The 25256-nt window shown below is 35.2% G+C and overlaps 1 protein-coding gene across 4 annotated transcripts in view; it reads right to left on the reverse strand.

Moving 5' to 3' along the window:
- Positions 1–25256, reverse strand: part of PLEKHA7 (pleckstrin homology domain containing A7) — a 149757-nt gene that overhangs the window by 11764 nt on the left and 112737 nt on the right. For 3 of the 4 annotated variants that reach the window (XM_062000198.1, XM_062000196.1, XM_062000199.1), the window contains 13 exons: positions 22962–23478; positions 20841–20927; positions 18541–18594; positions 12948–13016; positions 12700–12780; positions 11328–11477; positions 9148–9249; positions 5516–5624; positions 4191–4429; positions 3583–3771; positions 3195–3312; positions 2361–2440; positions 1775–1975 (listed from right to left, as the gene is read on the reverse strand). In XM_062000198.1, the coding sequence (XP_061856182.1) occupies positions 1775–1975; positions 2361–2440; positions 3195–3312; positions 3583–3771; positions 4191–4429; positions 5516–5624; positions 9148–9249; positions 11328–11477; positions 12700–12780; positions 12948–13016; positions 18541–18594; positions 20841–20927; positions 22962–23478 (1996 nt within the window). The remainder of the gene's footprint in view (positions 1–1774; positions 1976–2360; positions 2441–3194; positions 3313–3582; positions 3772–4190; positions 4430–5515; positions 5625–9147; positions 9250–11327; positions 11478–12699; positions 12781–12947; positions 13017–18540; positions 18595–20840; positions 20928–22961; positions 23479–25256) is intronic. The other variant, XM_062000197.1, reaches the window with a different exon arrangement.

Below are 25256 nucleotides of genomic sequence, written 5' to 3' on the forward strand. Positions count from 1 at the left end.
TTTAAACACACAGTATCATTGTCAAGTTATTATATATAGGTAAAAAAAACATCAAACCATTCTTATGAAGCAGTATTTTTATTGGCTTTGATGTTGCGACTTTTACATTAAAAAAGCATTGTATATAACAAATGAATTCATGTACTGTGATCAATACTTAAAATGTCATACTACACTTGAGAGATGACCCATTAAAATCAGTTACACATACAATGCATGTTTAAAGCAAATGTTACATACTGAGCAGCACTTCAATTATACATTTACTTGTTTGCCATTTTGGCTGCTAATTTTTAATGCTGTAAGTAATTGTGCTATCAAACATGCTTTTTGCGTGTCAAAGCCCTGTAGGTACAAGAGATGACCTCTACAAAACACTGCTAGGGCTGAAAGATTTTGGATTCATTCTTTATAGAAACAAAAAGACCAAGATGGCACCCAAACTTAAAGTTTTTGCCACAAATGCTAATAAGTAGTGTTATGAAAATGTTTAAATTCAACTTGTGTATGTTATGTGAGTCAGAAAACACAAGCAGCTCAGATTCTTCTAATTAATTCTTCTAATTAAAATATGAGAATAATGGTGATAATGTCATTCTACAGTTCCCAAATATTATGTGCTATCTTTAATAAGCTTGTGATTGCAAAACAGAAGACAAAATGGATTAATGTCTCCAAGTAGTGCACTCATATTTACTGGGAAAGTAAATACAAACAACTGGTTGTAAATTAGTGCTACTGAAGAGTAGGAACAAAAGGCTGAATATTATAGGGGTTTTTAATGCTAACTATTGACACACGTGTACTAAATGCAATTAAGCCTGGTAAAAATTGAGTAGTCCAGTTAGAAATTTAAAAATAACTACAAAATTCTGCAAATTAAAAACGAGCAAACAAAAAAAAAAAAGAGGCATTAGGTATGATGAGTGACAAATCTAAAAGCAGGAGATCTTGTGCAATGAATTAGGTAAAACAAGGTGACCATTCTAAAGCTCTAGTGTACCAAATAAAAAATAAAAGACCACAGCAAAGTGCAATTACAGTAAATTCTTGGTTTAGCACCAAGTGAATGACTGAGTAACTTCACCAATTAGAATTGCTTTGGTTAGTATCCAAAATGCATCGTTACAAACTTATCTGTACAGCATATAATCTCAGAACACAACAAAAATCCTTTTTTTTAAATCTGAGCCTTATTAGAATATTCTTTTTGAGCTTAAAATAAGAATTTGTATCAAAACACATTAGCTCTTACATAAATTTCTAATCAGTGCAATTAGATTTTTAGAAGTGATTAACCATTTATCATCCCTTTAAAACAAACACACACACACACCACCTTGGTCTGCTATTACCATGACTATCTTGCAGCCTAATTTATGGATTAAAGAAAAATACTCATGGTGAATAAGAACATTCTAAAAGGCCCATTCCATTATGAAGCAGTTTTAAAACTGTACAAGCTTCTTATGCCTTCTAAATACAATTCCAATAAGAACATTCATGTCTCTGAAATCATTCCAATATACTCACATCTCCAGTCAGCACACTAACCTCCAACCAACTTACCTGCTGAACCTGCGACATACACTGTAACTACTAGCAAAAAAGATCATCTGTTCCTCACACTCTCTGAACTAATTTTATACTGGTATAGCACTAATTTAATTAGACAAGAAGCATCACGCACACCCAAGTGAAAGTGCTGGCTAGGAAAAAAAAATAAATCCAAAGATATTTTTAGTTTAGTCCTTTTAAGGCATATCTAACATACTGAGCCTATGTCTGCAGAAATGGGCCTGATGAAAGACCGAGATGAAACAGACTGCCTTTCTCCTTGGCTAAGAGTTCTCTTGCGTTCACGAACTAATGCCTTCTGATGTCGCTTCATTCTTTCTAGTTGTTCCTCTGCACTCATCTTGCCTCTTTGGTGGTCTCCAGAGTATAAACGTTCCAAGGCACTCTTTGGTCTCTCCTGCAGAAGCCACAAGGCACACAAAACACATGTTGTAATTAATACTTTATAAGTAGTACACAAAATGTTAACTCTTTCTCCTCCCTTATTACTAAATTATTTTTGTTCTACTCTTTTTGCATTAAATATTTAATCTTCACATTTTCTATTAGTAGTGATGATTTTTGGCTCTAAACTTTGTTTTATAAATCTCTTTCCAATGCAGTAAGTTGTCTGTCTGCTTCACGATTCATTCAGGTGACAAATTTGAGATTTTATTATATCAGAGGTGTTCATCCTCTCCCATGCTACCACAATCCCAGTTCCTGCTATGCAAAATATATTCTGGGCTTAATTATCTTGAACACTTCAGACATTTGCCTTCAGAAGCTCATTTAAAACTTACCTTGGACCTATCCCTTCGAAGTGTTGCATAAGATGATATGGTAGATGACTGGTGCAATCTGGAAGTTGATCCAGATAAACCTTTATAAGGAAAAAGAGAATGCTTTAAAACCAAATGATTGACAAAATGAAAACAAGTGTCAGATACTTTTCAATTATCTTTTTTCTGTGCCATTCTGGTTACTATTTTAGAGCACTTTTCACATTTTGCAGTTCAGAAGATCATGAGAGGCATGAAATTTCATTTCAGACAGAGATAATGTGATTCATGTCACCATTGATCGAAATTCAGAAAGATCTACAATCATTTATATGCTTATATTAAATGAAGTATGCAGTGAACTCAGCTGTGCAGCAGAAGGTAAAATTTACAAATAATCACATCTATGAAGAAAATCAGACTTTAAACATTCACAGATAGAAATGATAGAAATAAGAAGAGAATGGCTAAGAAATTAATTGCTTTTCCCTCTCTGTCCTCGTTTGTGAAACACTTACAGGACTGTGTTTAAAATAAATACTTGCATTTGTAAAAAATCACACAGAAATTATGAGAAAAAATAACTCTGAATATATGAGATAGGTCTAATAGCTAATTTCGTGTTTTACTACGTTTTTTTTTAAAGTATTATATTTATTAAGCTGTTTTGCAAAAAGCTGGTTGTCTGTTACATCACCATTAAAATGCACAAAATCTCTAGACTTTCATGGTATTGCGTAACTAATCTAAAAATAATGACTTGACAATGAAGACTGTCTCCAGAAAATCCTAGGAAAGAAAAGCTACTATACAGGCACTACTGTTAAAAAAATCAAGGACAAAATCCTGGCTTACCACGGGTGGGTAATGTCTGGTATCCACTGCCAGAGCTTATCAAACCACTGGAAGATTGGCTGAGGTCACCACCTATCATTGCTAGTTCTGGTTCACTCATGTATGAACGTAGTTCCACCTATATGGAAAAATACTCATCAGTTCAAATGAAACCAAAGACAGTAATTCTCAGTAACCTTAATCAAATCCTAAAGCTTTCCTTCTCTATTACTAAATCTCTCTCTGCCATTATCAGACAGCACAGATCTCTCCCTGCCATTACTACCTCTCTCATTATCTCTCTGTCCCTATTACAAGATCTAGAGGTCCATATATTTCACACTACTATCTTTTTGTTATAGGTCCACATATCTTTAAAGTGCAGGTATATAGGTGTATGAGTGCTCACCCTATAATCTCCATTTACATACTGTCCAAGTTCTCTGTCTCTCTTTCTTTCATCTGACTGACGTTTCAGGCCCCGCACTGATGTGTGTCTGATGACACTGGCTTCTCTGGGGAGAGGTGGAACAGCTGGTGGCTGATCATCAGGACTGTACAACTGAGGGAGAGGAGGTCTGGGCGGCGCTTCATCTTCCTGGTAACAGCAAAGCACAGGCATTTGGCAAAAGGTCTGAAAAGAGTCTGGCATAAACTGACTGAAAGCTCATTACATTATATGAGTTTTTTGTGACTGCTTTAGCATGCTCTCCTCTGTTCATACCAGGAGCCTGACACTTTAAAAACCAAACAAGATCCAAGAATGCAAACTAATCAGCCACAAAGCATCACCAAGGCTCTGCAACAGTATGTTCTAAACCAGTACATGTCTACTGTACAAAACACTCCAGGTTACACACATATATTCTGCTGTCAGTGCTATTGCTGAGCTTCAATACAAAAGTGTCTCACTTTTGTTTCTTCACACTGTGTACACTTTGTAACAGTGTGACTTTCACTATTCCTGCCAGAAGTAAATGGCAACTGTTGAATGAATGTCACCAGAGCAGTACTTACAACCTTTGGCTTGAGTTTAACTGGTGATGGAAGAGGCGCCTCAATCTTTTTCAGCTGCTGTGCTTGGTGCTGCGTTCTGGCCTGGAAATAAGGTTGTGGATACAACCTAACCTCCAGAGAGGACTTCACTGGACTGGCTGGAGGGCTTTGTGGAACTGACAGTTTGCTCTCCGTAGGTGTGAAGGAGGCTGGTAAGGAAGGCACTGAAGACTGAGAAAACGAAGGCACTATTTTTCTCTCTAGAGGAGAAATATGCAGATGTTTCAGGTCTTGTTCCTTACTTATAATGTTCAAAAGAATAGTAATTAATGTCCTTAGATTTCATAAAACAGCACTAAAACTCCACTTGTTGCTTTGAACGTAAACAGTGGGGTTTTTGGACGTAAAATGTTTGATTGTTACAATGGTGGTAAACATTTTCTTGATGAGGATCAAGCAATCTTTTCAGGCCAAAACTACACACACACAGACACACTTTAATATCATCCAGTAAAATTCCTTGGAGAGGGCAGGGGAGTGAAGGAAGGAAGGAAATGCCAGAGAGTCATACAAAATCAGTTCACGGGTTGTATGTGGTCTCATGCCACAGGCTGCTGACGATACCTATACATCTAGACAAGCGTAAGCACCTATAACCATATCTTAAAATAAGATCTCACCATCTCAGAATTATTTTATCTCTATATGTAGAAATTAAGCAAACATACTTTATATTTAAAGCGAATTTTCAGTAGACTTTGAGAGTCTCTTGGTATCCCAATGCATTAAGTGTTTTCTTGGAAATATAGTAAGGTAATTGAAATGCAGATCACGCATTCTTTCCCTTCCTCTTTTCCATAGCTGCTGTTGTTGCTCTGCCCACCAAACATATGCCTGAAGAGGGAAGGGGAAGGCAACTGCAGCAGGGGCAGCAGGGCAGCATCCAAGGTGGGAGGAGAAAAATAAAAATTAAAAACCAGAGGAGAGAGGTGCTCCTGGGGAGAATGCAGAATAGATACTATGGTGTTATGAGTCTGACGTGACAGAAACTCTGTTCACAACTTGAAGAACTTAGCCCATTTTTATTACTGTTACCTTATTTATGGTTTGTTACATTTTAGTGTCATCAGTACGTGAAAACAAACAACATCAACAAAAAAATCTTTTTGCCATCTCAACCAAAGAAACACCCAGTAAACATGCTCAGTCAATGAAGATTTCTGATGTGGCCAACAGCAGAATTAACTAGATTTTGTGCAGAAGAACAAACTTCTAGACTATTTGCAGATATCCGAAGATCCAGATACATTTGTGTATTTTTTTTGTTTTAATTATGTTCTCCTTACCTGGATTCTTGATAGAATCTACTATGGTTTTGTAGTTTGCTTTATTTGCACTCAAGCCAGCTGTAACATCTTCAATTCTCCACAAGTCTTTTTGAATTTGTGTTTTCTCCTGAGGTTTGTAGTAAAAGAAAAAAAGAAAAATCAATTATATCTCATTTTTAATTTATAATGGGCTTATCCTTCTTTTGATACCAAACCCAATGTTTGATAACTTGAAAACCTAGGAATCAAGAAATGAGTTAAATTATTATTATTTTTTTTTAAACCAACCAACACAAACACACACATGTTGTCCATAAAATTTATTAGAGTATTTTTGAAGTCTTGAGAGACTTCAAGTAGAAGTCTAGGGGAAAGAGAGACCTCTACATTTTTATCTACAGTATTATTCAGGCTACAATCACCTATTTCAATGTGCCACAAAAAATAAGCTTACAGAACCTTTTCATTTGAACTTTGTTCTTAAATCCTGTTCTAACACAGTTAAGACTGCTAAGGCAACCTTACGAAGCTCATCTTAGTACATTTAGGATAAATGTCTAATACTAAAAAAGCAAAATTCAGGTAGTCTCCCTGAATACTACTTTGAACTGCCTGCTGGCTTTTAATAGATGAAATGTAAAACCAAAAGTAACTCACAAGGGCTAACAAACTTATTTTCAGCTTCTATTTGGGCTTAGGCCTATCAGACATGTTGTATTATAGGTTGAAACATATATTGCTGTTATTCCAGGATTTGGTCTCATCTTGCACCCTATTTCCTCTACTGAGGCTCTTCGGGAGGAAAGAAAGTGAAGCTCTGTCTACAGTCTGGACTCCATCTTTCAGCCAGAGCCCTTGGCTACTGAAACCACCACTTCAGTCAGATGTTCATTGCAATAATCATAAATAGCTATTCTCACATACTTAATCAAAGTCTGGCAATTCTGCCTTAAGAAACTGGCATTAAGAATAAACTTAGCAATACCAAAATAATATTATTTAAGGAAGTAGAAGGCAGTGAAGCACTTTAGTTAAGAATTACTTACAAACTGCTCAAGAGCTCTAGAAATCCATCACTTGCCATGAGCTGTAAAATAACTGCTAATTAATCACATAAGCCAGAAAGAGAAGAATTTTAGTAAAAGCTCTTACATCTCATAGAGCTAAGGAAGGCACATAAATCGCTTTCCACTTTCTGTCTTAGATCAGAAAATATGTTCAGCCAGGTTACAGATCAGCAAACAGGGTGCCAAGAACACAAACATTTAAATGATGGAGAACGTTATTTGCCTGTAGTAAACTCATGCGATAGATGGGACATATCTTGAAAGACTGTCAGGATACAAACTATAAATTTGCACATTTCATTTCATTTTTCCAAAATTAATCATACTACAAGGACTCAAATGATGGATTTACAATAATCAAGCCTCAGAATTGCTTTAAAAAAAAACGCCCACACATACAAAAAAATAAAATCCTGCTTCTGAAACCACTCAGAAAATGTTCAATTAGTAACATACAAAAGCCAGGAAATCTTTTAATATTATGCTTTCCCATTACTTAAATATTGATTTGAAGAGAGTATTTTTAGATTAAAAAATTGCCTAGATCTAAAAGATAAATAGATACTTTTGTTTTTAAATTATGAAATGCTGTTTACGAAAGAGTATAAATATACTTTATGGGAAAGCATGAAAAGGTAACTTGGATAGATAAATCAATTTCTCTCAATTCCTTCATTCCTTATGTTCCTGTAAACACAATTTGGAAAGATTTATAAAACCAGAGGAGAAATACTTAACAACTAAAAAGTTATCATTGGGAAAAAAACATATCTCAGCTAATTTCAGCATGCCTAGATCCTACCAACCCTTAAGCAAAAGACAACGAAGCTATACTCTTAAAAGGAAGATTTATTCTGGCCAAGCTGCAAAACATTTAATTTTTAACCTCCCAATTAACGCTATATAGAAACATTAGCTGTTTCCCACAGCAACTTGAGTCTGTAAATTTATCGATTTTTAAAACAATATTCCACAAAGACTGCATTTTTTAAAATACAGTGTGTATTAATTTAGTGCTATTGAAAACACTAGATAAACAACCTTGAGCCTACATATCCTTGGGCAGAGATCTATTATGGGTACTTCAAGTGAGACTTCCTTGAAGAAATGTAGTTTTAAGAATATCTCAGTACTTTCTGAAAAAAAATCAGCTCCCCTTCACATCTCAAAAACAGATATTCAGAAACAAGCTTCAAAATCTTAGCCAAAGATAAACATACCTGTGCACAGATATATATACATATAAGTATGCATACACAAAAAAAATAACCTGCCCACAGCTCTGTGTCTGCACATGTGGGTTTTTATCATTATGCAAGTGTGTAATCGGAGATGATAATAAAACTGGGTCTATTTTTTTTTTATGCCAACTACCTTCCCTTCTATATGTATTGCTGAATCACATGCCACATCCAGTATTTTAAGCATGCTCAGTGCATAACTGGAGATTGTTTGTTAAAGTACTGTAACAAAGCATATTTTGTTTAAACTTGTAATTTCTCCTTGTTCCATAAAATAATTTCATACAGGAATGATTTTATTTGAAGATATCCCTGGGGGTTTTTTTTGGAGGGTTGTATTCTACAGCTGAGCTCAATTACTTAATATGCTGGCTCTAAGAAAGTGAATCACTTTCCCATCCATAAAAACTAAAAGTAAATGAAAGTGGACTTTGAATTTTGATGTAATCTAGAAAGATTTTACAACTCTTGCCTTAACATGAAACATTTCTTCAGTAATAGTGAAAATAAATAGACTTCAATTCACATCTGAACTGATTTGTTGTATACACATTGAAAAGTTTAACTGGCGAGCTTTTTTGGTACAGGATATTTGGGGAAAAGTAGGCTAAGATTTGAGTACAACATATAAATTTGCTTTGTTCCTTGTGTTTTTTTCTTTTAAATAAAACTATTCTGCTTAAACACAAGGAAAATAATCTGGACTGTATTCATTGATCTAAGAATAACATCACTAGTTGTAAGTAGGTATGTAGAAATAATCTGGTATGCCACATCCAGCTCAGCAAACAGAATAATTTAGCTTCAAACAAAGCTTGTGAGATTAAAAACTGAATAATTGATTTAAAACCATGATGCCTTTCAATTACTGATGGCTGTTAAACAGTTATTCCACTTCACAAAACAATCTGCAGAGATAAATCTTCCATAAATAGAAGAACATGACAAAGAACAAGTAATGACAATAACAAGATAGTGACTGATGTTTTTAAAAATGGATAAAGAAGCCAACAATGTCAGATCAAATAAATGGAAGACTAAGAAGTCCTGCATAGTCTTATAAATTAAATACGTTATCAATGTCAAGATGTCAGTATGTAATAAAAACATAATGAAATAATGACAAATTTGCATAGACAAGTTATGAGAAACTATTACATATGCTGCAAGACAGCTAGTTATGCACAGCTGTGCTGTTGCACAATATCGGAACTTTGCAAACTGAGATACATGACAGCTGAATACAGTGCAAAAATTACAGAGAGTTTCTTTTATGAGATGATAGTTTCCAATTCAGACAAAATCATCTCGTAAGTTATCCAGCATCTGGAAATGGACTCACCTGAGATACCAATGAACTATTCATCTGTTCCTGTAAGGCCTTTTTCAGCTGGCTCACATCCTTCTCTAATTTCAGATATTCATTCCAGGCATTTTCCATTTCCTATTAACAGAGGGAACACTCTAACATAATGCTATGACAAGCCTTCACATCACTCTGTCCATTCTCTAATTGAGCACCAAAGTGTTTTTAAGATGTTCTTAAAACATCTTAAAGCAGCAGAAAATCCATTTTGCGGTCTACATTTTTTGTTAAGAGTTGATGATAAACTTCAAAATTCTTTATAGCTTCCAAGGTCAAGTAAAGAATCCCCAGTTAAAAAACTCTGGCCACATTACAGTCCCTATCTGCTCATTTAATGCTCATTCTTAAGCATAAAAATGGCATGTAATAGAATCTGAACAATGACTAACATGCCATGAAGGAATCAAGTCTATTCCAGTTTCACTTTCTTTTACTTTAGCTCTCTATTTAAAACAAGTTTATAATTAAAATTCAGACACTTAAACCAGAACTCATGTTTTACAATACAAAGCGGGTGATCTTGTAAAGTTTTTACCTTTAGCATTAGAAGCAAATAAACAAGCAGACACTTGGGGAAAAAAAAGGCTATGCAATCACCTTTGCTTTACTTGGATTATTTCCAGTACCCATAGAACCATAGTCTCCCTTCTGACCCAGAACTGAGAAAAATCAAGTGTCTGGAGTTATGTAAGGAATGATGAAATAAGCTTTTTCTTTGAAGTATGGAAAAGAGATCACTTGGGATTGAGGGGAAAAAGTAATGGAGGTCTAGAAAACAACAAATAGCATGGAGAAAGCAGGTAACAGATGATTGTTTCCCATTCCTTCTCACACAAGAATAAGGGTCTATCATATGAAATGTGCAAGTCAGGCTCAAATAAAAGAAGGCGGCTGTCCACACAGTGGGGAAAAGAACACCTTGCCAAATGATGCTTCGGATGCCAAAAGTTCATAAAATTTAATAGGAGACTGAAGTGGTTCTTGGAAATGAGATCTACTGAGGATTACTAAATAAACAAAAAAACTCACCAGTCTCAGGAATTCTCTAAGCAGAAAATAGAGGCTGGATTGGTTACAACACCTCTCCTATCCTTACCCTTCTCTAAGCATCTGCTTATGCCTACTGCTAAAGTCAGAACTCTAGGCTACAAGGAGACTTGGACGAGACCAATACAGCTATTCCTACAATTACTTGCTATCTATATCCTGACTAAGTTTTAAATGCTGTCAGTTTTTCTACACAAAACAGGCACAAAACACTGCATAGATACATTTAAATAATACTAATATTTTAATGATTAGATCTTGCTATAAGAAGAGTGTTTGTGCAATTCTATTTCTTATGGAGAGCAAGTCCCATATTCATTAAGAGGTTGGAATAATACAGTGAGCATACAACATCTAGGTTTAACTAGATGATCTTTCCAGGTCCCTTCCAACCCTAGAGATTCTATGATTCTTTCAAAGTCAAGTCTTAGAAATATTTTTATTAATAAAAATGCAACATTAAATTGCATTTGAATCTTATTAAGTTATAATATTAACAGTCAATTTTTACCAAAATATTAAGACTTTCCCAATTTCTTTTCCCCTGGAAAAATACCATGGAATCACATCTATATTTTCAAAGGACTAGCTGAGAGATTTGTAATTTAAGCCCCATACACAATGAAAAAGGTATAAAACAGGTTTTTTGAGGTTGCAGAGGTTGGGAAAGGTGCATTGAAAAGGAAAGCTAGTGAGACTGTTTTCATTCTTTCATAGAATCATAGAATGGTAGGGGTTGGAAGGGATCTTTAGAGATCATTTAGTCCAATCCTCCTGCAGAAGCAGGTTCACCTAGATCAGGTCGCATAGGAACACATCCAGGTGGGTCTTGAAGACCTTCAAGTAAGGAGACTCCATACACTCCCTGGGCAGCCTGTGCCAGTGCTCTGTCAGCCTCACAGTGAAATAGCTTTTTCTTATATTTAAGTGGAACTCTTTATGCTTCAGCTTCATCCCATTACCACTTGTTCTGTTTTTGTTCTGGTTTACTATCCTGTACATTCACCAAGTCAGTTCAGAACAGAATACAACTTTACAACGAACAATACAACTTTATTCTAACTGGTACTTTAATTACGATTTTCTTGAAACCACCAAAAAGCACATACCGTTGAAACTTTGGATATTTCGGCCCGAATATGTATGAGATCCTCTTGCAAAAGTCTCTGCTGGTAAGAAATTTTTTCTGCATGTTGTGGTTGGTCTTTGTACTGTTCCATCTGCCTGTGTAAAACCTCCAAAACAGACTCTAGCTGATCCTAACAAAGAAGATAGCAGTAAGTTTACAACGTTTACATGAAATTCTACAGGAATATGTTTACCTGTGGAAATATAAAGGTTGATTTCCATGTCCCTAGTCTTTCCTATAAGCCTGTTGTGAAGACTTAAGACATAAACAAAAAAGTGCAAGAGCCTTAATTAACTATTATAACCAACATTATCTGATATTTTCCATTAAGCAACCAAAACCATGGGAAATACAATGAGGAATTCTTCTATTAACAGTCTGTACAAAACCATAGTTTCCAGTTTCAAAAAATTCCCTTAAGCAGTACAGAACTGTGTCATTCCTATCATGGCACAGCATTAGCTGTTTATCTAAGGACAGACAGGTTCTCATTCACTGCTATAGCTGAATTCACCATCAAGGGATTAAAATATCGTCTAAAACATGAAGTAGGTCCCAATCAGCACATCAAGAGTAAATAATGCTGAATCTTTTTTGCACAGTAGCTCTTCTAAAAGATCCACCTGAACAATACTTTCATTTTAGAATCGTTTTTTTTTCTGAATCACCTTGATTTATTGACAGTTGTAGCTGATTGGCAGCGAATCAGACAAATATATATACAGGTAAGCTACTGTTTGCTATTTGAACTCCAACTTGAATGGCCACAGAGGGAGGAGGTACGTTCCAACTACAAACTTTTCACAGAAGATACTGTAGCATTTCAGTCATAACCTTCATGAGTTCATGGTACTGTATATAAACAAGCACAGCTTTCTGAAATTGCTACAAATTTTAATCTCTTTCCCTCCTCACTTTTTTTTTAAGAGACAATGAAAACCAATAACAAAACAACAAACCACATCAGTAACAGTGAGAGCACATGGTAGCATGTTGCTGTCTAACGCAACAATGACTGTGCAGGTGGGAAGAATTGCAAATGAAACATGACTCAGTCTCCCACATACGTATTAAAACACAAAGGACAACTACACAGAAAAGTGTACATATCCCAATTTGTAATAAATGTTAGAAAATTAAATATATTTTGTTTTAAAACATTCATTTTCAAAAACATGTTTTCTAAAAGTGAGTTCTCAGGATAACAAAGTATTCCTTTCAAGTTTAGACACATGTCCAAAGAAAACTTCTACCATGTAAGCAGCATCCAGCTTTTTTTACTTTGTAATTCCATATTTTATTATTAGATATACGTTTTTAATTTATTGTAAAACTCTTTTGAAACTACTTACTTTATTTTCCTTAAGGGCTCTTATTTTGTCTTCCAAGTCCTGTAGAATTCTGTCCTGCTCACAGAAAATGCTCAACTTGACCTGAAAATGAAATTATGTGAGTATGTATAGTTATATTTTTAAAAAGTGGAAAAGTCTCCACTAGCAATACTTTACCCCAAAGAGCATAATAATGTGAACACATAATGGTACAACGTATCAAAAAGCCATAACAATGCAAGATACCTGAAGTGGTATTTGATACTTACATCAATATCACTTTCCGCAATCTTGACAGGTTTTGTACTTCGTTCCTTTAATGTGTCCCGCCCTGTTACCTATCCGGAATAGGTTTTAAAGATGTGAGACATTTATTGCAAACTGGAACCTAATTATGCTTCAACAATTAAAAATTTTGTTAAATATGCACAGTTCTTAACAAAGATGTTAACAAAATATTTTTTAATATTTTTTTAACAAAAATTTTGGACACAAATCTTTTAAAATACGGTTTAAAAAATGTTATTGGAAAAGGTTAGTAGTTATATCAGGCTATTTAGTAACTCCTACAGTAGCTTAAAGTTCTGTATAAAACAGCATAATCCCACGTCTGTGGTTATAAAGTTCCTGTTCCTTCAAAACCTAGTAGTTTTAACAGCTAAGCTTTAACAGTTTTCTTGAAGCCAAAGGACTTGGATAGTTCTTTAAATGGTGGTTGTAAGAATAACAGCATTAATTAATGACTAAAAATACAACTTTTTGGCAACTACTTATTTTTACAAAGGATAGCCTCTTCCATACTACAGGGTGAACTATTAAGAGAGCTATAAAAGGGATAGAGTGGAATTAAATATAATTAATCTATTTCAACATGTTTATGATAGATAAAATTTCTCATTTCATAAACCACTGTTCTCACTATTCTGGTGAGACTATCTTCTCACATAACACAGTTCTTAAATTGGTATAGAAACTATATTATATTACACTTTCAACCTTCACAGCAATCTTAAAATGAAGGTGTATCCATTTCTGTAGAAACATTTATTATTTCCACTGTCTACATGAGACCCTTTTTGTGACTAAATAAAGTTAAGATATTATACAGCTCATTGACCACACATTTTTTAAAAGTCTTAATATCTAATGACTTACTATTACTGGATTACAAACACATTTAAAGATTCCATCTTACCAAAGAAACATCTGGTATTTACAAGTATACTACTTAAATACATTTCTATTCATATACAGGAGAGAGTTTATGAATTAAAATTCACCTAAATACTGTCTTTAATGAGACCAAATATTTTAATATGACATAAGTTGTTGGCTTTTTTGGTGGAGCAGAAGGTGTCATTTGCTTTTTTACTGACTGACTGATGAGGTCCAGACTTGAAGCTCTATAGTTTACTTACTAACCTAACAGGCAGCTACAAGATGATGCCAGCTTTTTACAGGAAATTAGATTTTATTCTAAGTGTAGATAAATCTTTGATATAATCTCAGTTTCTCATCTAAAAATGTTATACAAAGTTGTTCATCTACACATAGTATTTTCAAATAACAAAGCAGGTTAAAGAGAGAAGAATATGGTCATCATTTATGTTTACTCTCTTCTCTCCCACGGCAGACTCCATTCAAAGACCTACATATTTTAATGGGGTCAAATGTTACCTTCCCATCACCAAAATCAATAGCATTTACTGTCTCTGAAAACTTTTTATTTTCAGGTATTTTCATTTTCAGCAATTGTGTGTTTTCTGTGTTTTCTTTCAAAAGCATTAATGGAGTTATTTAGATGCTAAATCCTGTGTATAATAGTAATAAATAGTAAAATACAAGCATAAATACTAGCATGTCAAAGTAATATTTTTGCACATTTAATTATCTGCAAACCAAGGGAACGCAAAAGCCTCTTTCAAAGCAATGGAATTAACAAAAACTAGTGTCTACAGATTCAGGAGATATTTTCAATTACACAATTAGAACTTTAAAGAATTTATTAACTATCAAGCAGTGAACGTGAGAACATAATGAAGACTTGGCATGCTTTCACATTTTCAAAATCACACATAGGAGTCACTACTTGACACAATCATTTTCGAAGCATAATAAAATGAAACCAAACACTGAGGTCAGCCATAATTTTGCATACAGACTCCAAAAGGGGAAGTGAAAAAAAAGGGGAGGAGAAAAAAATTAAACCTTACAGAAAGCATTACTGTTTACCATAAAACACCTGCAAAAGCCAGAATATGTAAACATTGACTGCTATTTTAAAGAGCAATGGGATGAGCACATTTCAGATGCAAGCAGTCTTACATGTATACTGGATAGTAACCCTTGTGCTGAGTTCTTTAGCACTTTGTATATCATGTTGATCAGAGGTCCATTATTTTCTATCTGTTTCAAACAAAAGTTTAGTAATAGTTTGTTATAGGTCTAAAAATTAAAAACCTCAAACCTTACAATTCTAAACTCCATAAGCAGCACTAATCACATGTTGTTATGTCACATTGATCCTTGAGGTTTATAATGTATATAATCTGCTACTACGGAAAATGCAATTGCGTTATCTACCAGTCCTATCGTATTGTAGGTAGATTGTTCATCCAGCCATAAGACTTTTCTCCTGTTGCAAAGCATGCATACAAACACACAACACAAATTAGGATTTGATCAGACTTGTCCAATTGCACTTTCAAGAGTGCTAGAAATTACAACATATTTTCTGTCATAATATGTGACAGCTCTTGGTTGCACCAAGAGCTCTATATTGATCATTTGAGCAATCTAATTAAAAACTCAGTGAAACAAGTTCTTCCAGACACACTTACCCGTCCTCCCATAACAAATACCTGCCATGCACTATTTTCTTCATTATCTATGTAATACAAATTGGCACTAGCAAAGTCTTTCAACTGTAGCAGAAGCTTCAGATATGACTATATGATTGCAGAAAAATGAAGCAGGACCACTGCTGAACCACTGAGAGAGCCCTAGGTTTGCTTCAACTGGTTGCATCATTCATATTTAGTGATAAAAACTTTCCTGTACTTCATCATCCACCTTTGTATAACTTGCTTGGGAATGTTTGTAAAGTATTCTGAAGTAAGGCTGCCCATCCTTCCCTCCTGCAACCTGCTCGAACTTGATTTCATAGTGGAGCTTGCTTCACTACTTGTCTTTCACATTACTTGCAAAGTCATCTTAGAAGACTGTGAGGAAGACAGTTTTTCTTTCCTTTCCTCTCTCTTTTTGCCTTTCTAACACAGGTTCTATCCACTTCAGAGATAAAAAAACCCAAACTTGTAAATCCAACTGTGGAAATCTGCTTGCAGAAGAGACACAGTTATGTCATGGCATACAGATACATACCATTTCTTTCATGCTCCACAGAAGTCTATTTCATGAGTGAAAAAATAATAGTCACAATTGTGGGGGGAAAAAAAAGTTCATAATCTATGGGCAATGTTGTTAAAGGAAACCACCACAATGTGTGGTATTGGAAAAGTTCAAAATTATCATTTTTCTTCAGTGTAAGGAGACAACCTTCACACTTTTTTTTCCATGTAAGAACTAGCTTACATGCAAGAGAAAATTACTGGAATGGATTAATAACTCTAAAGCATTTTTATCTCATTTATACTCATGTTACGACAATGCACTTATAATGTTGGACAATATCATCTTGATAGTAACATAAAAATTATTTCTTAGATAATATTTTAAACTCCTTAAATAATAAAAAATAAGTTCATATAAAAGGATAATAGCAAGAGGGGATGACAAAACATGTGAGTAATGGTAACTACTGAATGCTGTGTAACCAGCTAGTGTAATCAGTTTTACATGTTGAAAAGATGTATTTTGAAACCTCTAAGAGAGACATTCAGAAATATTTTTTTTCTTTTCACTAAATCCATTAACTCCAGTTGTAAAATCTTCAGTGTTATCTGAAGTTGTTTAATCAGAGTGGATCTAACTCAAAAAGCCCAGTGAGGTCAAAAGAGAAATTTGAATGAATAGGCTTTCTAGCTAAGCCTTCAGTGTCTTAAATGAAAGGTACCAGACAGATTAACTGTGAATTTGCCATATTCCACCATTAGTAAATCAGTATGTAATTTGCTTAGTTCCCCTCTCCACTCTATTCTTTTTCCCTTGTACTGCACAACAAAGCAACTCTATGTTTAGTGCCAAAACACAAATTTAATGAAAGATACCTTCTCAGTTTGCACATGGTATCTTTAATCTCTCAGCTATCTGACCTGAATTTTTACATTTCTGGACCGCTTCTGAGAGAAATGCCCATTTTGAAAAATTACTCTTATGCAAACACACTTGACATTTTGACTGTTGAAATTTTCAAAAGGGAACTAATGCTGACATTAAGTTTCTTTTCACAGAAAGATCGGGTGGCCCCACATATTTCTTTTTCTGGCTGCTTTCATCAGGTACTATGCAGACTGCAAGAATGCACAAGAGGAACTCCTGGGAGACCAAAGAGCTCTTCATGTCTCCAATTGCAACAAACCAATCTGGATGGAATCCACTAAAAAGTTAAAAACCCTAATAATTCTAATCCCAGTTATCTTGCTAAGCATGTAACATTTTCAGAGGCTTAAACTTGTGGCCACTTTTACCAGTTGAAAATTGTTTTTTATAATAGACAAAACACTGTGTTTATTAATAATTTCTCAAACTGTAGGACCTTTTAAATTGAAATCTGTCATGAAATTGAGACGATGCCTTGGGATGCTGTTACGTTTGGTGAAGCCACAAATAAATCAAGAAAAATGTCTGAAGTGAAATGTGTCCAACCAGTTTTGAATTTGTATATTAATAACACCTTACATATTTGACCATTTAGCACAGATATTATTTGATATTCTATCTTTATATATGACATTATACATATGTGTAATATATTTTACTCATCTTTCCCATTAATCTATTTTGTTATATATTCATCCATTAAAATGTCAGATAAAACTGAAACATATATGTCAGTAAGTTCAGTCAGCTCATTAGTTGCACATACGCAATTCCCCACAGCATCAGTGAGAACTACATACATGAAAACAATAAGGGTAACAAGATGATGCCAAATTTCACTCCACCTTGATTTTTGGAAACATATATATATATATATATATATATATATATATATATGGTGAGACATCCTACACACCACAGAAAGTGGTAGACTGCTTTGCTAAGAAAAATTATTGGTTTTATTTCCTTTGAAACATATTAGTAAGTCTAGATTTGCTTTCAAATTGCCAGTTGTCAGGCACAGCAGATACAGAAGCAATTTATTTCAGATGGACACTTTGATATTTGAAATATTTTACTTTTTTTTAAAGGAAATACCACGTAACATTATTTGGATGGATGGATGAATGAATGAGGGCATTTGAAATCTCATAGCTGTAATAGTATGGAAACAATGACAGGTGCTAATTAATCACCTCTGTCACAAGAAAGCAAGGCGTTATAAATATAGGATATTAAAAAAACAAGGGAAGTCATCTCAAGAAGATTTAAAGACAAAAAGCTGGATTAAGAGAACACCAGTTTTAAGGAGGAGTTAACTTTATATTGGTTTCAGTGCTGCAGTAGACAAACATTTTTAATCAGTTTTTTATTTGATTTCACTAAACCCACACAATATCATTCATCTGGAGTACCACTACAATAAAGACACTCGATATTCTAAACATAGCAGCTACAGAAGAAGACACAGAGTTTCCATCTCTGAATAGAAGGTGATTTGAAAACTGACAGGTACAAAGATGATATACAGAAGACCACTGGGTTAAAAAAAAATAACGGAAGTAGACTGCTATAAAATTTTACCTTTAGATCCAAATACTCCAAATCCTTTTTCAACTGGATATAAGTGTCATCCGCCTCCAGGTAAGTACATAAGGAAAAAACAATGCAACAGATTTGAATGTTTGAAATGATTTCAGAATACTTGGATTGGTTATATATAAGAAAATGGATGAAAACAGAAAAAAAATAACAGAGTAGGAAGTACATAAAAAAGCACATTTGCTCCACCATATTGCCATTTACTGCTGAAAAATGGGCAAAATATTTCCCAAGAATATTATTACTTCATGCCCATCCTCCAAGCATAAAAATTAGTTTTCCACCTCAAACGAGAGATAAAACTAACTGAAGAGATTTCTACTGACTATCCCTTCACCAGAAAAGTTAAGTTTTCCTTTCCAGCTTGATGTGTCTCTTGGGGAGAACAGAAGACCTGTACCTAACTGAATGTCAGATGTAACTAGAAGTCATCATGTAACAAATCATAGAATACTTTTGATCACATTTCATACACATTTTAAGACATCAATTCCTTTATTCAGGGAAAGCATAAAATAAGTCTTGTGGAAAAAATATTGAAAAAAAAATCTCACTTATTATTAGAGAATCCATTTTGTCTTTTAAGCAATTGCATTCAACTTCATCTTTATTTTTCATTGGCTCCCTTGTAACTGTTATCAGATTAGTTTTACAGTTACATTAATCTAGCAACATCTTCATTATAGTTGCTTCAAGAAAAGCATGCACAGAAGTGGTAACAAAGTTTTTCTTCTTTTTTCAAAATGGGTATTTGCAATACAAAACAAAATTAAGTTTAACTTTGCAAATGTGCTTTGTAGTCTGACAAAATGCACCAAAATTATTAGAATTTTTACTGCTATTTTGACAGGATTTTATATCCAGGGTACATTACATTTCAAAATAAAAAAACCCCCACAACTATACCTTTTCTCAAAATATGAGTCAATGAGAACATGTTGTTAAAAAGAAAAGAAAAACCCTTTACAACGTAAAATTAACAGATCCCACTTGCACTTATTTAGAGGAGCTGACTTACAATTCTGGTCTGATCACCTACAAATCTAGCCAAGGACTTGACTAGAAAGTCTGTCCATTTTCTGAGAATTATCACCCATCAATTGTTCTGTATGTGAAGTAAGTTGAGAAGTGAAACTTTTCCAAATTTTAAAAAAAAAAAAAATGTCCTTTAGTTTTGGGCAAATTCACCAATTCAAGAGGAGTCACTGCATTTTACTCCCAGGTGGCTCCATTTTTGAGGCTCTACTATGGACTAAAGAGCTCTATAAGAACATTTCTGTTTGATCACACATTTACAAGTTTCATACATCAGTGCAACCAAGAGCACTGCTGATGATCCGAGATGCCCTTGAGCTTTTATGAACTAACGTTCACCTGCGGAACTGACAGTTACAACCTCATATGAATGTACATACTGTACATTTCAATTTGCAGGTGATGCAGCATGTGGCACTGGGAGCCAATCTCATGATGAAAGCAGCACAAAGAAATGGTTTCATTTTAGAATGAACTTCTCTAATTTTAACCCACATTTCTGAAGATGCAGCATTTTCAGAAATAGTATAAAAAGAAAGTATGCGTAACACTTCAAAACATATGCAGTGGCACTCTATAACTTAAAATGCTCATCTTTTATAGCAAATACAGTAGCAAAGAAAAATGCAAACGATCTGGGAATCGTAGAATACCAAAGAATGGGCGAGAAAGCACAGACTCAAGCATGGCATTAACGAAGCATTTGCAGAGTCACAAAATGTCATACTGCACAGATGAGCCACGCAGCAGCTGACCTGATAGGTGGAATTAGTTGGCAAGTGCTGCAGTAATTGTGCGATTGTGTAATTTCGTATACTAGCCAACTTAGCCTGATGTCTCCTTAATCGAATGAGAAGCAATGTTAGCTCTTCAGGCTGCAGGTATTTAGACACATTGTAAAGAGGAAATTAGCAGTCTTCAGGAAGAGTAACTGTAATTACATTTTTCACCTCAGTGCCCAGAAAGCAGTTACTTGACATGATTAAGCAATTATTTCATTAACTCTGCATTTGGTCAAACAAACGTAATAAAAGTTGAATTCTGCAATAACAGACAGCTTGCCCCTGTTCATGTTGCTGCTAATCACAAAATTCCTACAGGCTTTACAGGGAGCCAGTTAAGATTAAATTCTCCTTCACGTTATTTATGTTTTAACTAACAAAGGTACAACTGCTATGAAATGAGAAGGATTTTAAAACTTAACTACACTACTATGATGACACAAAAGGAAAAGTAACTGCTCTCACCGACTTGCCGTGCAAACTGGGTGCACTCACGGTATGTGTCATGTAGCCCATAGCAGGCATTGAGCGTCGATCGATGTGAGTTGAGCTCTGTAAGAAGCAACAGATAGAACTGTAAGGATTGTTTCAAGTTAGAGATATGTTGTACTAGAGGGAAAATTCACAAGATATGAAGCTCTATCACAAATTTTCTATTTGAACCCACAGCATGCTTAGATCAGGGTAACACTCAGAGTCAGCCAGGTCCTTTGATAATTCAAATTTACAAATGAACAAATGAAAATGTAGCCCTTGTGACGCTGGTCAGATCAGTGGATTCTGGCAGCTTAAGATGCTTCAGCAGAACATGCAAAATGGCTGCCAGTAAATACAAAAAAATATTCACAAAGTTCCCCCACACCTAATGTCTCCACAGAGAAAGGCTGGTTGGCTTGTGCCCTCCAACAGCAGCTTGTACTCCACACAGTAACAGCTGTGCATGCCCTCTTTCAGCCAGGAACACTAAGCTACTGACATGAGTGACACCTTGTGGCAATAGGTTCCATTAGTACCAGGGTTTTTAAAATAATCATAGTTGATCTGCCCCTTTCTGTTTATAATGTGAAAACCCACTGCACATCCATTCTCTCATCTTTCTCTTAATGACAAACTTTTATGGCTTTCTTCAAGGTAGGTTAAATGTCTCATGATTTACTTTTATTCCTATCTCTAAACTTGAATGCTGGTGAAGGCTGTTCTGCCTTACCCCCACCCCTTCCTTTTTTTTTTCCCTAAGTGTAACTGGATGGAATTTAATAAAGCATTCGTAGGAGGGAAGAGTATCACAGATCTCTATAGACATCTACATTTAAGTGTAAAATATGCTTACATATAAAAACACGAGTGTTTTCCTCTAGAAATTTTGACAGAAGTTTCATAAATGAGCAAAGCTGTTTCTCTGTATTAGTAAAACCAACATGACATAAAAAGAGTTTTATTTTATGGGTAAAATTTATGCAGATACATTGCACAGGAAGTGAAAACGCTGGTGTACATTCCTTCATAAGGGATGTAATGCTCCTTCAACTTACATGTGCAGAAACCAATGTCTGGTTTGATATAAGCAGGAGTGAAAAAATATTAATTTCCAGTGCTGCACAGCACTAGACTATTTCATCCTCTGGCAGAATATTACAAATCTATAAATGTTGAAAGACATCCGACAGCTACAGTGCATAGGAAAAGTCCAATCTGTGCACATAGCTGGAGTGCAACCTGAAGTCACAGTCCCAAAACCCCCGCTGGGTATCTGAATTTACAAGTCTCTTTCTTTGCAAATACTCTCCCCATCAGAACCCATGGAAAGGGTCAAAGACTTGGGTGAATACAGAAGCTTCCATTTCCATTTGTTCCAGTCTATGAGCTATGAAGACAAGCTAATTCTACATTGATTCAGTCTTGAACTTCCTCAATTTTATGAGGCAAGGAGAGCCATGTGAAGCACCCGATAGGGAAACCTCTGTCACCTCTAGATAAAAAGGTACAACAGTGCCTACAAAAACCCACACTGAAATTCTGCAGAAGGTTAAAGTTTCAAACCAACACTATCTGATTTTGGTTAGCCCAACGATATTGATCCTGTAAAGGGCTTAAACTATCAAATATATGAAAAAAAAATAGTTATTGATTAGAAAATAATAACTGAATCAGCTGTATGGCTAACTACAATAGCAAAACATACGGAGAAAGCAGACACAGCAAACAGCGAAGAGTATGAGCATAAATAGATAACCAAGGAAGAGTCTACCCTGCTGAGTTTTATATTCTTGCCTATATACTCTATACAGCAAAATACTACAATGTGTGTACTTTACACATGTAAACATATGCCTTCCAGCTTTTGGATAAAAATATTCCAAACCATTGTGATGTGCCACTAATTTTCCTTTCCTAACCAATGAAAGTGAATAAACCTGGAATGATCAGAAAAGTAAGAGCTTTAGGAGAAAATTATTCATTGTATTAACTCTACAAATCCATGATCTTTGCCATACTAGGAAGGATACCATGAAAATAACTAAATTAAACTATCAAATGTATGACACCACATAGAACAGTTTGCTTTCATTTATACTGTATACAAACCTTTATAGCATGATTTCGTATCTTCCTGGGTGAGCCGGCAAAAGGAACATCTACAGTCTGCCTCCCATCAGATGGTTTAACTGTAAGCCTTTCTGCAGGAGTATGTGGTCTCCTTGGAGGAAAGCTTTTTGGAGGTCCAGGTGGAGGAATATCAGATGGAGAGGGTGGAACAGATATTGATCGTGGAACATCTAATGAACTTTTTGACTTACCACGATCAATAAAGTCCGAAGAACCTACATAAGGTGGGGCAGTGGGGCTGCCATGTTTAAATTGCTGTCTCTGCTGCCATTCATATAGCTGCCAAACAGTTCCATCCTTATTTGCTTTTCTTTCCTCCTGAGACATCTTCAAGTGGCTAACACGATCTTGTGCATATTTGTAGTCACTCGGCAAATTGCGGTTTGGTGGTGGTGAGCTCCCTGAAGGCTGCCTGGTGTTCTTTGGTAAAGTGTGATAGTTTTCAAGAAAAGGTGGATTGGGACCCTGACGTGTAAGAGTCTGATCAGAAGCAAGGCTGTAAAGGACAGAGAAAAACAGGTAAATTACAGCATACATAGACGAGCGGGAGTGACTGATTAGAAAAAGTAATCCCTCATGACATGAACATAGGAACTACAAAACAAAATACACAAGAGTAATTTTAAAAGCATTTATAGAAATATTAACAAACTGTTAATGAACTCTATCCTGCACAAAAACAATACACATGACAACAGGCAAATGGTATAAACACAGGCTTTTAATTTTGTGTCTAACCTTGTATGACCTACTAGAAATAAATTTAAGAGACAGTAGCATTATGTACTCAGACCAAAAAGAATGTCAAGAACATAAAGAAAGGAATTATTGTTATGTTTTAAGAGCCAATCCATAAATGAAAACACTTCTTTTCCCCAAACGCCTGCTCACCACTGGGTGGTGCAGTTTGCGAACAACAAATGCATGCTCGTTGTAAAAAATTACCGTAAAGAATGAGAACTCTCACCAATCACTGAACGAGCAGCTAGGATAATTTTTTTTTCATATGAATGAAGCAAAAAAAGGGTAAGAAATTGCACAAAGTCCCCAGGTCTGTATGACTTATGTTCATCTGACCCAGTGCTACTGGCTCCACTGTTTTTTTGTTTTTGTTTTTTTTCGCAAAAAGCGTCATGTTGCCTAACTGACTGACCATCTAGAATAAAAAGGCATTACATCTTGGCTTTAGTACTGCATTCATAATATACTTAAACTGTAGACATTACATCATTTGGTAAGTAGAGAGCTAAGACAAAATTGGCAAAAGTGTGGTTATCTTCCTCTCCTACTTTGAAGTAGAAATCTTTCTGCAGCCCCATGAGTAAGAACCTGTCTGTCTCATTTCTCATTCTGCAGATAAACATCTGGATGTTTTGTACTTGCAGTCATTTGTTCACTGATTGAGGATCTGTAAACTGAAAACCATTCCACTAGACAGAACATCACCACAAAACCACAAATGAAGAAACTTGGAGCACTTTCACGATTCCACCGGGTAGACTCCACTCTGCATGGCAAGGAGGGAGACCCGACGGTGTGAGAACTACAGGAATTCCACATGAAAGAAAGGGCAGGATGGAAAGGAACATCTTTGGCATCCAAGAATAAGGAAGCAGGGGGGAAAGATTTGCTACCAGTAACTGCTGCTCAGTGGCTGTCTCCAACTCCTTCCACTTGAAGGATTTGGCACTATTGGGCTGTCCTGAAATATGGACGCTCTTGAGAGGATACCTAATTTATGTCAGAAAGCAGAATAACTGCCCTGTACTGCATGGAGGATTACAAAGTCATAAAAGCTCTACTCTCTCACACTGCAGAACTTTGATCTTACCTCAAATTACATGAAAGCAACTCAAAGATCAACATTTAGTGGTCAAGTACCCTCTTATTTGTCTAGTTCATTACACATCACGTGTACTCTGTAGGTTCTGTACTGTCAATTTTTTCCACATAGAAATCAAAGCAGTTAGTAGAAACATATTTTCTCTACATAGGAATGAGAATTGAGAAAGCTTGGAGCAGGTTATGCCTCAAAAAGACATGTGGGACTGGCATAAAGCTAGCACACATCTTTTTGGTGATTTCTCTGTGGAAAAATGGGAAGGACGGTTGACAATTCCTATACTCCAACCTAGTGGAGTCCTCATAAATCCATTGGCAAACTATTGGATGATTCAAACCATCTGTGTGTGGTTATTTTCTAACTGGACATGGAAGTGCTGAGATCAGCAGGAATGAATGGTCGTCAATGAAGTGATCAGGGCTAGCTGCTTC

This window comes from Colius striatus, chromosome 7 (genome assembly GCF_028858725.1).
Source record: "Colius striatus isolate bColStr4 chromosome 7, bColStr4.1.hap1, whole genome shotgun sequence".
NCBI lineage: Eukaryota > Metazoa > Chordata > Aves > Coliiformes > Coliidae > Colius > Colius striatus.